This window comes from Gobio gobio (genome assembly GCF_949357685.1).
Source record: "Gobio gobio genome assembly, chromosome: 2".
Taxonomy (NCBI): Eukaryota; Metazoa; Chordata; class Actinopteri; order Cypriniformes; family Gobionidae; genus Gobio; species Gobio gobio.
In genome coordinates this window covers 40,655,939-40,673,392 of record NC_137098.1, presented here as the reverse complement: position 1 = coordinate 40,673,392, position 17,454 = coordinate 40,655,939, and the positions used below count along the sequence as shown (strand labels likewise).

The 17,454-nt window shown below is 39.3% G+C and overlaps 1 protein-coding gene across 1 annotated transcript in view; it reads right to left on the bottom strand.

The window, feature by feature from the left end:
• The window catches only part of otog (otogelin), a gene marked incomplete at its 5' end in the record, with an annotated part of 43,364 nt that overhangs the window by 1,114 nt on the left and 24,796 nt on the right, over window positions 1–17,454 (bottom strand). The window contains 32 exons of the mRNA XM_079803738.1: window positions 69–148; window positions 2,334–2,379; window positions 2,652–2,771; window positions 3,129–3,233; window positions 3,312–3,490; window positions 3,782–3,857; window positions 3,993–4,033; window positions 4,216–4,314; window positions 5,737–5,838; window positions 6,055–6,159; window positions 6,247–6,351; window positions 6,717–6,926; window positions 7,018–7,206; window positions 7,320–7,458; window positions 7,549–7,769; window positions 7,854–8,040; window positions 8,141–8,230; window positions 9,068–9,216; window positions 9,312–9,489; window positions 9,594–11,983; window positions 12,300–12,379; window positions 12,478–12,595; window positions 12,697–12,975; window positions 13,194–13,361; window positions 13,481–13,507; window positions 13,964–14,120; window positions 14,228–14,344; window positions 15,153–15,272; window positions 15,396–15,539; window positions 15,865–15,999; window positions 16,123–16,261; window positions 16,543–16,650. Coding sequence (XP_079659864.1) covers window positions 69–148; window positions 2,334–2,379; window positions 2,652–2,771; window positions 3,129–3,233; window positions 3,312–3,490; window positions 3,782–3,857; window positions 3,993–4,033; window positions 4,216–4,314; window positions 5,737–5,838; window positions 6,055–6,159; window positions 6,247–6,351; window positions 6,717–6,926; window positions 7,018–7,206; window positions 7,320–7,458; window positions 7,549–7,769; window positions 7,854–8,040; window positions 8,141–8,230; window positions 9,068–9,216; window positions 9,312–9,489; window positions 9,594–11,983; window positions 12,300–12,379; window positions 12,478–12,595; window positions 12,697–12,975; window positions 13,194–13,361; window positions 13,481–13,507; window positions 13,964–14,120; window positions 14,228–14,344; window positions 15,153–15,272; window positions 15,396–15,539; window positions 15,865–15,999; window positions 16,123–16,261; window positions 16,543–16,650 — 6,403 coding nt within the window. The remainder of the gene's footprint in view (window positions 1–68; window positions 149–2,333; window positions 2,380–2,651; window positions 2,772–3,128; window positions 3,234–3,311; window positions 3,491–3,781; window positions 3,858–3,992; window positions 4,034–4,215; window positions 4,315–5,736; window positions 5,839–6,054; window positions 6,160–6,246; window positions 6,352–6,716; window positions 6,927–7,017; window positions 7,207–7,319; window positions 7,459–7,548; window positions 7,770–7,853; window positions 8,041–8,140; window positions 8,231–9,067; window positions 9,217–9,311; window positions 9,490–9,593; window positions 11,984–12,299; window positions 12,380–12,477; window positions 12,596–12,696; window positions 12,976–13,193; window positions 13,362–13,480; window positions 13,508–13,963; window positions 14,121–14,227; window positions 14,345–15,152; window positions 15,273–15,395; window positions 15,540–15,864; window positions 16,000–16,122; window positions 16,262–16,542; window positions 16,651–17,454) is intronic.

Sequence of the window (17,454 nt, the reverse complement as noted above, 5' to 3'; positions counted from 1 at the left end):
GTGAGCCATTTTACAGCCAAATTAGAGCCAGATTATAATAGTTATATTCTGAAATGAAATGAACTCACCGGTCTGTTGCTACGGCAATCATTCTTTCTAATTGTCATCCTCACTGTCACTTTCTGACATGACTTCCCGTCCTCTTTACCTACAGCATGAGGAGTCAATGAATGATCTTTTTCATGTGTAGAAGTTCTAATTCATTCAGTGAAACACACATTGCTGGGATGCCACATCAAGCGACATCACTGGATGGCTTTGCCTCGGGTTATAAAGTAATCTTTGCATTCAACACGTGCTTGATTATACTTTAGATAATATTCATTTGTGAAAGTGAAAAAGAGTGTAATCTGTCTGAAAAGGATGAAGCTGAATAACATGTTTTTTTAATGTGCATTAAGACGAATTCTAATGAGCTAGATAGCAGCACAGAACATATAAAGCTATTGTTTTAATCTGGTTCAAGGCCCATTCCTTTTCCAGTTCAATCAAAATTTATACTACAGATGATAAACAGACCTTTTGGTAGATTTTATAATAATTAACAATTTGTATCCCCCTCTCAGATTAAACTTTGCAAGATTTTAACAACTGTTACTTGTGTAACTGACAGTGGAAATACAATTCTTTCCCCACTTAGCTGATAAATAATCACTATAAAACTACCCATCTACTGAAAATATTGAGACATGAATTTGCTTGTACTCAAGACCAATGTTCCACCACCTCAAAAGGAAAAAAAAAAGAAAGAAAGAAAAAGAGCCCCAATAGAGGGTATGCATTGACTTCATTTTGCATGGCTGGATTTAAGAAGGGAAACTGCGAAAACGCGAGTAAAACAAACTATTATCCGTTTAAAAACTTGATAGTGTTCCTGACAATTTACCAAAGATCCAGTGATCCATGGATTTTGACATGCAGTCAGAAATTGTGTTTCCTGACATTTATATGTGCCTGATTTCGACGCCCAGGAAATGCATAAAGCAAATTTGCATGTGAACACTTTATATAAATACAATATAGGTAGGTCTAAACCCGGGTGATCACTTATATCAATGTTATATATAGTTTTATATCATCCAGCCCTATAGTTTTGTTGGTGTTAAAAACATCCAATTATGCAGAATATAAGATGGTAAATATTTAATTGGTGAGTTAACAATATAATATAAAGGGTATGATTTTTCCCTAAAATTGACACAGAATGATAACTGCAAATCCACGTTTCGCTGCCTGGAGTCCAGTTGTTTCAATCCATTGCTTCTCTTTCTGTAGCTTTCAGCAGTTTGTAAAAATTTACCTCAGATTTCTTGTCAAATCTATATGTACAGTTAATCTCAAAGCTCTTTACCGTTTTAGATGTGTTTTGTGTGTTTTTCGCGCTGAAAACCAATGCTGTTGTGTAACCGCAGTCACTCCGGCCGATGGTGATGTCGCATGCATACCCTCTATACTCGATTTTCCAATAAAAAATTATAGATCAGTTGTGAGCAGAAGCTGTAATGGTTTGAGTAATGTGGCAAAAGGCGGCAAAACTGGAAGAAGAAAACAGATGAAGAAAGTGTTGTTGCCATATCACTCAAAACATTACTACACACCCCATTACCACAAACTACACATACTATGTGATTAGAGGCTACAGCCTAAGCACTCTGAATCATGCAGAGCTACAGAAACTCTCTAACTGGCCACTACCAACAGTACATTGTTGGCAATCAACAATGCACTGCCCGACAGAGCAAAATGGGGAAAGATTTAGCTGCTTCCAAGAAACATCTGGGAGAAAAGTAACTAGAAGTATAAATGCCTTCCATGAGCAGTTATCTTCAAATCTGTTGAGAGTCCTGTATTGTTTGAATAGGGGGAGTACATTGTTGGAAATCAACAATGGTGATGGCGAGCCTTGAGGTCTGATGTTAGTATCAGGTACCTTGTTCACAGTTTGTGCTAACTGTGGGTTTCAAAGGGCTAACAGAGAAGGGGAACAGGGAGTTCGCAGCGCCTGGAGAGATTGTTACAGAATGTTACACTGATGCAAGAAATGAACTATTGCTGTTGTGTGCATGTCAGTGCTTTTACACAGTGCTTTTCTTGTCCGTTCAAGTGAATTCTAGGAAGTGAATTTTGCTCTTTACCTTGCTGGTAAATATCAATAGAGAACATGAATGAGGATGCGTGAGTATAGCTGTGGCACTGTTGTTTTCATTTGGTTCATGCTGAGTGCAAATGACTTGTGAAAGAAACAGGTGGAGCTTTTAAAAGGTTAATGTTACCCATGTTTCTTGTTATAATAAGGGTAGAGATGAACAAAAGAATGTAAACTCTGTACTCACATGTCTTGCAGCACCCATCCATGTAACTCACAACGGTGCCCCCGATCTATGACGAGATGAACACTTTGAAAAATGTAGCCAGGGTCAAACAGAAGGGACCATTATTTGCTATTTATTTGTTATATTTTTTGGCACGGCAGAGGAAGTCAGTGAAAGTATGGAACCACTGTGTTATCACTGACTCAGGACCTCATGATCATGTTTATGTATTAGTTCTACAGCCATGTAGTACATCTCTGTCACATGTGTTTGTGTGTGTGTCCTACCTGTACTTGATGCATTATTTGGGTTCATGTTTATTAAGGAAAGAGAATTCACCTTCATGCACTCAGTTTCGTTGAAGGGGGGGCAGCTGTAGGGGTGGGAGACGAGCACAGGTCCTGACAAAGTGTCTGTACAGTCATAGTACATGCAGTCAGATACCCAACTGCGCCCTGTCTGGAGAGGAAAACACAGAGAATACGTTCACATCACAGCCATTACTCCATCCTTCAGAAATCTTTCTTATAAGCTGATTCGCTGCTCCATTATTATCAATTATTATTGACGTTCCGTTTAATAATAATTACTTTGGGTAATGGCTACTGAAAATGCCATCACAGGAATAAATTACATTGCAAAATATATAAGAAAATAAATACGTTCTTTTAAATTGTAAAAATATTTCACAATATTACGTTCTTTATGTATTTTTGATCAAATAAATGCAGCTTTAGTGAGCGTAACGTTTGATAGGCATTGTAGTTCTGTGCTGCTTTTGAATGGAGGTGAATGTGAACATTTGCTGAACATCACCTTGTACATAGTTACAGATCCATTTTCACTCCGGAGCAGGCAAGAAATGTTCTTACACACACCACAGCAGCTGCTGGGGTCTTTAGGAGGGATGTATAGCTGGTTCTGCTGAGCACATAACACAGTTAAGAGGTATTTTGAGTTCGGCTAGTGTGTGTGTCTTTGTGCATTTAAAATACTCACAGGCTGGCAGCGTGCAGTGCAGTTAGTGCCAGTGGCTTTGAGGACATAGAAACCTGTGGCAGAGTCCAGTGTGTGTGTGCACTGTGTGGTGTAACACACACCCTGACTACGGTGCTCGACCAGTGTCTGCCCCGGTCGCATCACTCCTCGCTGCCCATCCACACACACTGCCTCTCTCACTATAAATACACACAGAAAAAAAAAACCACACAAAAATATTGTATTATTTATTTCGATTTTATTTGGTTACACTTTATTTTAAGGCGATGTAGTTACATTGTACTTACTTAAATATGAGAAATATTAATTAACATGTACTTACTATAGAGTTAGGGTTAGTTACTTAGTAATAATGCATGATTTACTGTTATTGCTATAGTAAGTACATGTTGTAACGTGTAACTACATCACCTTAAAATAAGGTGTTACCTTTTATTTTCAGAGCATTTTAGACAGAGGTGTGTTCTCACCACACACAAATCTTTTGCAGGCACATTGGTTTTCTGGATCAGACAGAAATGTTCTGTCTAACTGCATACTTTGCCCCTACAACACAATACACCTGATATCAGATTTAAACCAACCAGTCAAACAAAAGCCTGATCACACACAAATAACGGAATAATAAAATGCAAACAAATATACATGGTCATTTGGATATATTAATTTTTGGAGACTCACCAGAGAACATTTAGGACGAAGGATTTTCTCACATGCACATTCTAAGAAAAAGAGAGAGGGGAGCTTTAGTCTGTTTCAGAGACACACACATTTTGTTTCTTTAGCAGAGTTTCACAGACAGACAAGCAATACACAGCCTGACACACTCTCTCACACTGATATACATGAACAAAGATACTGCAAATACTGCTCAACCATATTGTTATTGAGTTGGAGGGCTTACCACATGTCTGCGATGGACAACACTGTTCTTGAATCCTTGTGGAAACTACTGCCATGCCAACTGGACATGTGACGTCTAAGCATCGAGAGGTCTCACACACTGCATGCATATATACACACACAACATAGTTACAATAACACTTCACTGTTTCAATTAATGTGGTGTTTATTTATGCATTCTGAAGTAAATCCTTAGTTATGTTGTTTTGTTGAGCTTGAGGGCTGTTTAGGCTACTTGTTCTCATGCGAATATATAATGGTTGTTGGTATTGGTATTTTCCTACTGCAACTGGCTTACTATAAGCTCCACAACATTCTTAAAGGGATTTTGTTCACCCAAAATTTTTTAGTTTACTTACCCTCAAGTTATTCTAAACCTCTATGAATTTCTTTCTTCTGCTGAACACAAAAGAAGATATTTTGATTAATGTCGGTAACCAAATAGCAGACGTTATTGACTTCTATAGTATGGTGAAAAAAAATACTATAGAAGTCAATGGGATCCATCAACTGTTCAGCTACCCATATTTTTCAAAATAAATATGTGTTTTGTGAACTTCTTTTGTGTTCAGCAGAAGAAAGAAATTCACACAGGTTTGGAAAAACTTAAAGGGTAACTTCAGTGATTTAGCATTAGGCATTGTATCAGTAGAAACCCGGTAGTGTATTCAAATTATGGTACTTTCACCCCTCATATCCCCCTGAGACGAGAGAATTATGCATTTTATTTCTGGAAAAAAATTCTCAGATGACGCAAATATCGTCATTTTGCGTCATCGGAGGATTTTTTGGCCAGAGGCTAAAGACTACAGCCAGTAGAGGGAGCTGTTCTGCATGTTATCAACCCCCCCATAGTGGAGAGATCTCACGCACAGAATGTAAGACACAGACGGCCGCACGGACATTCATAACGGATCGATGCAGAGCAAAGTGAGTGTTTCAACTTTTCAATGAATTCCTGTGATAGTTTAGCTTCCATATGCGATCTGAAAACGTGCCAGATTGGCGCTTAACGTTACCTCAGCTCTGCTCAGCTCTTCGTGATGAATGAAATCTGGCACTGCTGCGTCTGTGCCGTGACTTTAGTTCGGCTCACTCACACTTTAGTGAAAAGACACGTTCAGTTTTTAATTGTAGTGTTTATTCTCTAACTGAACGAAATGATTGTATTACAATGAAGATCAAAACGACGGTGTAGGGAGTGGCCTCGTTGGGCAGTGAAGCAAGTGCATTCTGGGAGTTGTTGTCTTTCATCCACATGAGACAAAAATACATTTTCTGTCTTTTCTCAGTCTAGAAGGCACCAAATTCAAAAATAATTTCACATTTCTACCACATAAATGACCCAGTTAAAATACAAAGCTTACTGCTAAATCACTGAAGTAACCCTTTAAGGGTGGCTAAATTATGATATAATTTTCATTTTTGGGTAAACTATCCTTTTAATTGACTTTATTGGCTGGATTTATCACAGAGAAAGAAAATGTTAAATGTCTGTGTTTAACCATGTGTTTGTACTCACAGCAGTGATAAACTGGACAGCAGTGCTCTGTGCTGTTTGTGTCCACAATCAGCAGTTCTCCATCTTTACACACTGGAGCTGCCTCAGAACATTTGTCACACACTAACACAGTAATAAACACAATACATTTTTTTTTTTATAATTTTAACACATTACATGCCTGTCAAGGTTAGGTAGGCTGGAAGATTTATGAAGACATGGAATGTCAAAAGGACCAATTTTATAGTATCTATTGTAGAATTTTTTACTTTTTGTTCCATAGAAGAAAGAAAGTCGTATGGAATTGGAATGACATGATTATTAATGATAATGACTTACTGCAGATGTGTGCCAAACAGCAGCTGCCTTCAGCACGAGTGGCGATCAATGTCTGATCCTCACGACAAACGGGAATGTCCAAGACACACTGATCAGGATCACACTCTGAAAAAAGACATTAAACAAACGTGCACTCATATGCATGCACAAGTACACAGACTCAAACACACAGCAAAATATGTCCAAACTTACCACATAAGTATTCAGGACAGCAGGAGAGCTGTCTATGATATGACACCAGCTTCTCCCCATATTTACAGTCTGTAGGAGCTGCTTCACACATACTCTGATTACAAACTGTCACAAAACAATTCAGCACGGGTTAAACATCCTCATAAAGCATCTGAGCTAATTAAGTAATAGTAAAATAATATATATTCATTATATACATTAACTTGTACAATGCAAAATTGGGTTGGGCATTATGACAAATTTTGTGTTATGATATAGTTATTTGGCTGGAAATTCAACTTCAGAAAGTTTTAGAAATTTCATTACCATGTAATAATGACTTTTTTGTGAAAAATCTGGTGACTTAAATCCTAAAAATCCTTTATCTTGTTTTAACGTAATGGATGTAAACACAGTACAAGGTATACAGAATATACCATCATTCTGCCCAGCCCTTTTGTAGAAATGTGTGAAATAATTGTGTAACAGACCACAGGCTTTGTGAGGGCAGCAGCTGCTGTCATCTGCAAGGTTGACGGTAATCTCTCCTGCTCGCGTACAGACTGGCTGAGGGATGTTACTGCAGTTATACTCCACCGGCACTATGCTGTCGTTCTCACATTTATACATGCAGCAGCCATCCAGCGAGGCTTTCCACACCTCCCCAAGTGCACGTGGGGTTCCAAAACTATCAGTACATGCTGCAAACACATATCATTATACTCATTATTTAATGACAATAACTAAATGCCCTTAAATAGATACAGTAGAAGAGAAAGACAAGGGGCATACCACACTTGTTTAGTGGAATGCATAGGGCAGAATATGGCCGATGTAATAAAGTTCCCTCTGGACATACACAGCCCTCTGAAAGACCCATGCATTGCTCTGGGACAAACTCAAACTCTTGGTTTGGGCAGGATGGGGCAGTGCAGGTGGGAAGACATGCTTGGTATCGCAGATTTTCTGGGCATATGAATGCTACACAGAAAAACAAGCTTACATTACTGTAAAATACACACCACACATAACACCAATAAATTGCATTTTAACACCACATACACCTATGTTGATATGCCTTGATGACTACTTACGGCAGAAATCCGAGCTCCTCCATTCCATGCAGATGTTGAATTTGTGGCAGGAAGCAGCATAAGCGGCCAAAGCAACACATGGATTATTCACATACTCCACATCTCTCACCCAAATCTCACAGAACACTGCTGGAGGGACCTGAGCACAAAGACCAGTTAGGAAATGTAGTGCATAATCACATGTGGTGCAGGTTTTGTATTGGCGGGATGTGAATGCTGTGTGCCGTACGTAAGGATGGCAGACGGTGAAGGTATGGTTGCTCAGCATGCTCATGCACAGAGAGCAGTCGTTCGTGGTGCAGTTGGCCTCCCTCCGTCTGCTGTGGCTGACATAGCTGGTGGTGTTGGGAATCTGCCAGCTATCGATGAACACAGCCGGATCCTCTTGCTCAGGCACAACTGTACCGTTAGACAGAGTCAGATCATTCAGAGGATTACCATCACAACTACCTGGACAGGGTGACAAAGAGAAACATTAAAATACGACATGATTGTTTTTACAGTCCATATAATCAGTGGTTAATGGATTCATACCACACAAGCCCATTGTGGGGAGTCTGTTGTTATAGCTGTCCATCTCAATCACCATCATGCCTGTAGTGTGGAACCACTGGATCTTCAGACCAGCTGGACTTCGAATTAGATACATGTTTCCTGTGTCCAGAATCTCAAAACCAAACTTCTTAAAACGTGGCTTTGCATACCTGGAGTTCACATATAGCTGGGAAAAACAACCCATTGATTATGTAAATATGCCAGACTGGTATACTAATAATTTTCCTGGGCACAATATTATCCAATATGTTGTGGTGAATACTCACACGTCTCTGCAGACGATTGATGAGTACTTCATTGGATTTGTGAGTGATGTTTAAAGCTGCCAGACACAAATTGGTAAAGTTCCACACAAGCTGGAATCAAACAGAATAATATCATGACTTTGACATTTGGGTTGTTGACGTGACATGGCATTTTCACTGTCACACAAGATAAAAATGTATATGTCATCATTTAAAATGCAGTAAATGGTTAAACATTTATTTGTCTTACATAGACCTGTTGATATAAAACAAATCTTAAAATTGTCCTATGGTGTGACTGTCTCAAGGTTCAATAAATTACAACTTTTATAAATTAAAAAGAAAAGCATACAAATGTTAATAAATACCCCAGGCATAATTGTACAAGTGTCTATTTTAGCAAATTATAATTTTTTTTCTTCATGCATATATTTCTAAAAGCGTAGGAACTTGAAAACCAAGTCTTATTTTAAATCGGGCAATTCCACTGACAAGTTTAATTTAACTTTTAAATTAAAATAAAGTAAAAGGACCCCATTCAAGGTCATGTTGCGGTGAAGCCCATGACATGTGCACAGGGTAAGATTTTTGTCTCAGAATTTTTTTAATATTTAACTTTTTTTGGAACCACTATAAAAGTGTTAATTTCTATTGTCCTTTGGTGGGACAGCCCTATATCCTTAATTCTTTTAGTCACACCATAGGACACATTTCAGTAAAAATGTTCAAAAAACAATGAAAGAATTGACAATGGAAGATAGTGACCCCTCAAATTTTCTCAAACATCAGACTTCACACTACATAACAATATGCATTTTTACTTTAAATGTGGTGTTTTACCAAAAAAAAAGAAGAAGCCTTTTTTACTGCTTATTTGTCAACTACCCATTTTTCTTTTTCTTTTTTTTTTTTAAATGAGGGGCTAATGTGAAGCTGTGCATATCTTACGGTGTAATCTGGTCCAGAACACTCTTGCACCAGGATGCTGACGGTCTCATTGGGAAGTTGAGTGACCACATATAAAGCAGCTTTATAAATCGCAACACTTTTCCCATCAAATGTGATCAGATTAAGATCTGGAAACACTGAACAACGACCTACATGCCAAAATTAAAATATATTTTGATAAAACATCAACAAATGGCAGAATGAAAAGGATTATAGTAATGTGTTTAATATGCGTGTTCCTCACATGGGCAGTCCCAGCGTGGACAACACTTATCACCATTGACTAGTACAGCAAAACCAAGCAGACCACAGTTTGGGGGGGTTGGATCATAAGGGCAGCTCTGAGACTTATTGAAGAGGAGCATCTGGCCACTGACACAAATAAGCTTTGTACATTCATCCACTACTTCTGAATAAGGAGACTGCAGACACACAAACATCATTTAGTTTAACTTGCAGACTTTTGTTATCCAAAATTTACAAAGTGAATGTTAAAAAATGTAAAAGCATTTTATAATTGACTCACAGTGCATACTCTGCTTGGCTCGACAGCAGTAGTTTTTGGGACTACATGTGTCTGGCTCGTCATCCAGTGCTCTGTTTCTATGGTGTAGGGAAGACTGGTCACCGCAGATGAACTCAGTGTTGCTTGGGCAGTGTCTGAGGCAGGTGGCACGGCTGTGACTGTGGTACGTTCATCCACCAGGCGGCGCTCAGTAGAGGGACTTGCACTGGTTACGGGACTACTCTCAGTGACAGAAGAGGAAGTAGGTGGCTGTTTTGAAGTGGTGGTAACAACTGAAGGTACACTTGGCGTTGGAGTTTTTGTTGCTCCAGATGATGATGGCAGTGCTGTGGTCGGAGAAGATTCATTTGTGTACTCTGTAAATCCAGAGGTGTATTCAGTGGTGTCAGGAGTGTGTGTCGTAAGTGTGCTAGAAGAAGCAACAGGGATACTAGAGGAAGTTGTATATGTGGAAACAGTAGTCACTTTATCTGTAGAAATGGTAGAGAGTGTTGTCAATGTTGTCTCATTCCAAGTGGGAGGTGAAATGCTGGTTGTGGCCACAACTCGAGGTGTTTCTCGTCGCGTGGTAGCCACAGCCACCCGTGTAGTCAGGACTGGTGTGACACGGGTTGTGAATTTTGGAGTCATTGTGGAAGGAAAGGTGCTGGAGGTCTCATGAACCAGTGTTGAAGTCTGGGTTGTCGCAGTAGTTGACAGCACAGCTCTATCTGTGTCGGGAGAAACCCTAGTTGTCTCTGTGACATAATGTATAGTCAAAGGTCTAGTTGTGGATACAATCTCCTTCTCAGTTGCAGTAGATGTCAGCAGAGGTATCTCAGAAGTGACCGTTGTTTCTGTGGTTTTTGTTGGGGCTTGAGATACTGATGTTGCCATCGTAAGTATGGATGGCGAAGATGTAGAAATCGCAGGCAGTGCAGGTGTGGTGGTCATAGTTGTCGTAGAATAAGGAGGATGAATTGGCACTGTGCTGACTTTGTCTGTAAGGAGAGCAGTGGTGGAAACTAAACTCCAGTGAGACACTGTAGGGCCCAATGTAGTAGAAGCGGAGACAACTCTAGAAGTTGTCTTGTCAGTGGGTGACACATGTGATGTGAGCAGTGTTGATGTTTCCTCTGTAGGCGCTGAGGTGAATGGCATGGTGGTGTAGGTGGTAAGTGGGGTCTCTGTTGTCCTGACACTGGTGTGGGATGCTTCTGGTAATACTGATGGAGTTGACGTGGTTTGGATTCTTCTCCAATCTGTCTGTAATGTCCTGTCAGTTGTTGATACATCATGATAAGTATACATAACAGATGTTGACTGATAGGTTGTTTTTGCTGTGGTTTCTGTTGGCACAAATGTAGGAGCTTGAGAGGACACTGTGGTGATGACGGTTTCTGGAGCAGCCGTGGAGAACGATAGTGTTGTTTTCGAAGTTTCGGGTTGCTCTGAGGTTGATGTTGAAGAAATAAAAGGTGTTGTTTGAGTTGAAGTTGGTGTTTGGAAAGCGGAAATTGTGGATTTCACTGAAATGTGAGTTGTTGACACTTCAATATCTGTAGGGGAAGTTGAAATGGTAGTGATGTCCAAAGGCTTCTGGGTTTCCAAAATGCTCTCAGAGGTCTTCAGAGTGTGTAAAGTCGTTGGAAAGGTCAATTTTTCTGTGGTGACATAGGTACTCGATCCTAATATAGGTGTCGTGGTCGATGGTGATGTGAACTTTGTTGTGCTGATGGTTTCAGCAGGAAACTGTGTGCCGCCACTAGAAGTTACAGTGGGAGTTGTGGTCTTTTCAGTAGGTGTGAGAATCTCTGAGACTCTAGGAGTCTCTGTACTTGAGGTGAGGGGAGATGACGCTTTGACAGTTGGGGAAGTGGCTTCTGTGGAGCCTATGCTGGTTGAGACTGGAAGCACAGGTAGAGTGCTTACTCTGGTCGGCTCTTTACTTGAGGTTGACAACAGAACAGAACTAGAAGTAGGCGGTAAGGGGATAGTTGTCGTACGCGTGAGTTGTGTTGAAGACTCTGTTGGCCTGCTTGTTGTAGAGGTGCCTGAGAGAGATGCTGAGATATACATTGGGCTAGTGTGCACTGTGGTGGAGGAAGTGTGAGTGATGCTGGGTGCTTTGGTGGTTCTCTCAGTGAAAGCCAGTGGGCTTGGGGAGGAAGAGGATGTTGTTAATGTGGTAATGATTTCCACCACCTCAGGTGTGATAGGGGAATATGTAAGCATTGCAGTGCTTGGCATGTGTGCTGTAGGTATAGTAGCAATGGCGCTACTCTCTGACACTGTTGTAGGTGTGAGTGATACAGACACCGATGAGCCACTCAAGGTGGAATATTCTGAGGATGTTGATGATATGACAGTGCTTGGTGGTGTGAATGGAGGAACAACAGCAGGCTTAATGCCTAAACACAAATGCAATATTTATTAGAAACTGCCCAAAATTGGTAATTTTATCTGATATAACTAACTGTGTTATGATAAGGTTGCTAAACTGGAGCTTGGACTTGCTCCATTGATAACTTGTGGTCTGTTTTACTCAAAGGTTGTTAGCAATAGTGCTAGTTGAAATAGTATTTACAAAGTTGTCACTATGACATTTGACAATGATTGTAGAAGTAAATCCTGAACTTAGCTATAGCATTGATCTCATTCAAATAAAATAGTTTTGACTGTTTTACACCAGATGTAGCAATAGAAATAGCACAAATAGTTGCTTACAGTCCTCCATATAGACACATCTGTGAGTGACCTCATCTAGAACCATGTAACTTGGACACTGAGGCAGGCATCCCTCAACCCTATAGAAAGGTGCATGTCAGCCAAATCACTTAACCATACACTTAAACAATTTAGATACTTGTAGATATTCACAGAAATTCAATGTGTGTGATCTTACTTCAGGATGCTTGCACAGCTCCGACCTGATGGGTCACTGCATGTCCTGAAGCACGGACTCACACATGATTCATACCGCCACTGACATCGAGGACCCATTGGATAGTATGGTATGCCGCCTGTAGTAAAAATAATGATTAGGGGGAGAAGTTGGTAAAGCAAATTATACTGTTTCTTTGCGATTTTGAGTGAGTTTGCAGATGTGTTGCCACATACTGACCTGTCAGTTTGAATAGAGTAGCACGGCGGTACCGATCTGAGTGACTGTATTTCATGAGCTGGAGTCTGGACAGCATGAAATGCAGAAAAAACCCTGGCTTAGCCAGGGACTCCAGCGAATCAAAGCCGGAGATCCAGGTGTCTCTATGAAGAACAAATGTAGCTGCATCCAAAAATGCCTCAGTCTCTTCCCACTTCTGCAGTCTCAGCTGGCCACTGCGCTCTGCTTTTAAGAAGTAGTTGGGTCTGTCTGCCGCCTCAAATGACACCAGGGATGAGTCTGCAGCATTAACAACATTATACCACATTTTAGAAAATCAACATACGTATATAGTCCATAGATGACGTATAAAACAATCTATAAATCATTTGTTTAAGAGAATAAGTCGGTTTGTGTTAAAAGTTTTAGATTTGGACTAAAATATGCATGTTTTACTGTATATTTTTCACTTGAGCATTTTTATATGTTGATTGTGTGCTTTTGACTGTCTGACTGACCATGTGGTCTGGCTTTGCTGATGCCTGGCGTCATCATGAACAGTGTCAGGATCCCATCAGTACTGGTAATTTCTCTTTTTGGGAAAACCAGTCCAGTTGTCGTATTGGCTGCCAAAATTGTTCCTCTTTCTCTGTAGGTCAAAAGCTTCAGTGGCCCTTTTCCTAAAGCTATGCACACGTGCATTCCCACACACATGCACAATTGTAAAAAATTATAAAAATATATCATTTATATAATATATCAGACATATACAAATGTTATATTCATCAAAATATTACAGATATACCTTTGTTGTAGTATTCACAGTCATACGCTGTAAGAGGAAGAAGGTAATATTACTCATTTAGCAAAAAAATAAAACTGTATTACATATCGCTTAGTTCCGTCTTCCTTCTGACCATCATTGTCTTTAGGAAGAATGTGTGTTCACCGTCGTTTATTCAGTTATTAGTTATTATGGTCACACTTTAGTTTAGGGTCGGTCCAATTCTCACTATTAACTAACTATTAACTATGCATTTTGTCTCAATAACTCCTTATTACTGGTTTTTAATAGTTAGTAAGGTAGTTGTTAAATTTAGGTATTGGTTAGGAGTAAGGGATGTAGAATATGGTAATGAAGAATAAGGCATTAATATGTGCTTTATAAGTACTAATAAACAGCCAATATCCTAGTAATATGCATAACTAGTTAATAGTGAGAGTTGGGCCCTAAAAGTAAATTGTTACCATTATTATTACAATGACTGATTATAAGAATATCACTTACGGCAAACCGAAGGGGAGCGCCAATCAACAGTGACGCCTTTTTGGCAGCAGCGGTGAGCATATGCTGCAACACTTGTGCAGAAACACTCACAGTCTCCTCCACGGTTGCAACCACAGGTGTCCACCAGGCAGTTCATATAGAACCACGTGACATCTACCTATTGAGGATGAAAAACCTTTAAACACAGAGACCCTCACTCACTCACATGTGCGACATGTTCAACTCGTGAATGTGAGCATTAATGTTCAGAGGTGATCAACTTACCACAGGGTGGCAGACTTGGAACACTTCACTAAGCAAAATCCCACACTGTCTTTTTGCAAAGGGCTCTCGAAGAGGATTCAGATTGCAGGGGTGCCTTATATCAGGACTGTTCACACACTGATGGGATATGCACACACAAACAGACAGTCATACTACAGTGTTTGATTTGCAGCTACCACCATATATGAGACATTCAGAAGGGCAAGATCAAATGTTTAGTCATCTACAAACAATGTGAATGAAATAAAAGTTAGTGTTCATATTTTGCAAACATTACAAGATTTTTGTATGTTTTTCAAAGAATTCTCTTATGCTCACTTAGGCTGCATTTATGTATTTGATCAAAAACAGAAATATTGTAAAATATTATTACAATTAAAAATAAATGTTTTCTATTTGAATATATTTTAAAATGTAATTTATTCCTGTGCTGGCAAAGCTGAATTACTCCAGTCTTCAGTGTCACATGATCCTTCAGAAACCTTTCTGAAATGTTAATTTGGTGCTTAAGAAACATTTCTTATTACATTTACACTTACAATTCCAATCAATGTTAAAAACAATTGTGCTGGTTATTTATTTATTTATTTTTGTTTAAAAATGTATACACTCAATTTTAAATGAAATTAATACTTTTTATTCAGCAGGGATGTATATTAGAATGATTTCTAAAGGATCTGAAGTAATGGGCTGCTGAAAATTCAGCTTTGCCATCAGGAATAAATTACATTTAAAAATATATTGAAATAGAAAACACTTATTTTAAATTGTAATAATATTTCACAATATTACTATTTTTTACTGTACTCTTTGATCCAATAAATGCAGCCTTGGTGAACAAGAGACATTTTTCAAAAACATAATTTTTTTTCTCTATTCCAAACTTTTGACCAGTGTTGTATGTGTGTTTATCTCTTTGTCATACCTCTGCTGCTGTCCAGCTGTTGCCAAACTCCTGTGGTGTAGACGAGTCGATGTTCTCTGGTGTTCTCATTTCATTCGCTGTCTTCTGATCAAAGTTCCCACAAAGACCAGTAAGCCTACCCTAAAAATATAATGAACACACAAATACAAACTTGTAAGGTAATCGAAATTCTGCAAATGAACGATTTGCTACTCAAAACTGCACAGCAGCCAGCAACACATTCACCTCTTTGTGTGTGTTTACCTGCCAGCGTGGTCCAGCTTGTATATGTACGGTGGTTTTTCTGTCCCACAGCACTGTGAGGTCTTCCCCAAGCAGATGCACAATGGTGTAGTATCCTGCTTGCCAGATATATGCTCTCTGCCTGTCAATCACACTGGATGGGTTCTGCACATGAACCATATCCGCAGATTATTATCAACCAGATTATTATCATTTCCAAACCAATGTTTCAGGAAACATAAGTTACAGATGCAACACTATGATGCAATTGCATTATCATTCCTTGCATTAAAAATATATTTCTCCAGTCCAAAGTATATTCACCAATACCCAGGAGCGTAGGAACGTTGGTGGGGCATGTTATAAACCTCAGCCTGGCTCATGAATATTTATTAGGCAACAACTGTAGGCATTGCCTTTTAATTCTAGCATAGTTAGAATATGTTTATAACAATAGTAAGGTGTGAATGAGACTGAAAAGGTCACTCACAGGTTTGCCGGAGTCATCATCAAACACAATGAAGGAGCGTCCCGCAGAGATAAGGAGAGATTTCCTGCAGATCACGCCACTCTCAAAGCAGTCAACATTTTCTGCTGTGACAGACATCATTGCATCTAAAGAGCTCTAACGCACACACAGGAGCACACATTAGTAATCAACAACAATACATATGCAAACACATGCAATCATTTAGTCTTTTTATAAGAACAAGGTATGGGATGTCTGGATCTGTTGCTCAAAGCTCACCTTGACCAAGTACACCTTGCATGCACCAATATAATCAAACAGGAACCCATCAAACGTTCGGTAGTGTCGATCTCCATAAGTAGTGCACATTGACGGACATGGGCGAAACTCACACTGGAACGTGCCATGCTGACACACACTGCAAAACACACATTCAGATCCTAGAAACAGTTTCACTACACATTTCCTCTGTTAACTTCTCCCTAAAGAGACTCTAAGTGAATGTGTTTGTAACAAATTTGGAAAATGACTCTGTGTTACGTATAGCTAATTGTTTTCCTTGTATTTGTAATCTAAATCAATGAAGTTAAAGTGAACAAAATTAAAGTGACCACATGATCTCTGTAGTAAGTAGTTGAAAATGTAGTATAGCAAACTGGTGTAATGAAATGCACAGAATGTGACTTGATGTAATCTCACCACTGATGGCATGGGGACGAAACTCTGTCTCCTGGATAATATTCTTTCCCTTTCCACAAACACGGACATGCACGTGGCTCAAAACACTCATCACCATGCTTGAGCAGCCTGAAATACACACATGCGAAAGTGAATGCATCTGAGTACACGTACTGTATGTGAGTCCAGAGAAGCCATGCAAGTATAATGCAGGAACTCTGAAGATTCTGCCTGAGACAAGAATATTTGGATGGGTGGAGGGATGAAAGAAAAATCTCACTGGTCACATGAGAAAAGCAGCCGATTCTCATTCTCACAGATCCAAAGAGCTTCTCTCTATCTCTCTCTCTGATAAAGATCTTGTAATATTACAGTGAATCATTTCCATTGGCCCGAGGGTCTCTGAGAGTTCCCAGCACACTGTCTGTTAGAACTGAGTAAACTTACACCCCAGATAGACAGGCGTTAACAGCTCTCTTTATCCCATAGCCAGCACGCTGGATCACTTACTGCCATCAAAGAATTTGTGATCACCTGCTCCTGTTCTGCATGCATTAATTAAGAGTCAAAGAGATGGATCCATAACTAAACAATCACACACTCATTGCTCACCAATTATCTTCATGCACCAGTGATGCTGTTCTTTCTCTGTACAAAGCAGCAGACTTGAGAAAATAAAACCATGGCTCAAACAAAAACTCAGAGGACTGAAATTACAGAAATAATGAAAAGAAGGTTTATGTGCAAAATTGTTTTTAAATGAATTGTAGAATGAGTAAACTGAAATGCCTTAAGTTGGATTGAGCACAATTTATGGGGTAGAATTTCATATTTCATTAATACGGGTCATTAAAACACATAGATTGTCAAATCTTCTACTAGTATCAAAATTGAACAAAAAGGAAGCTGATTAGCTGATTCAATTCTTAAAAC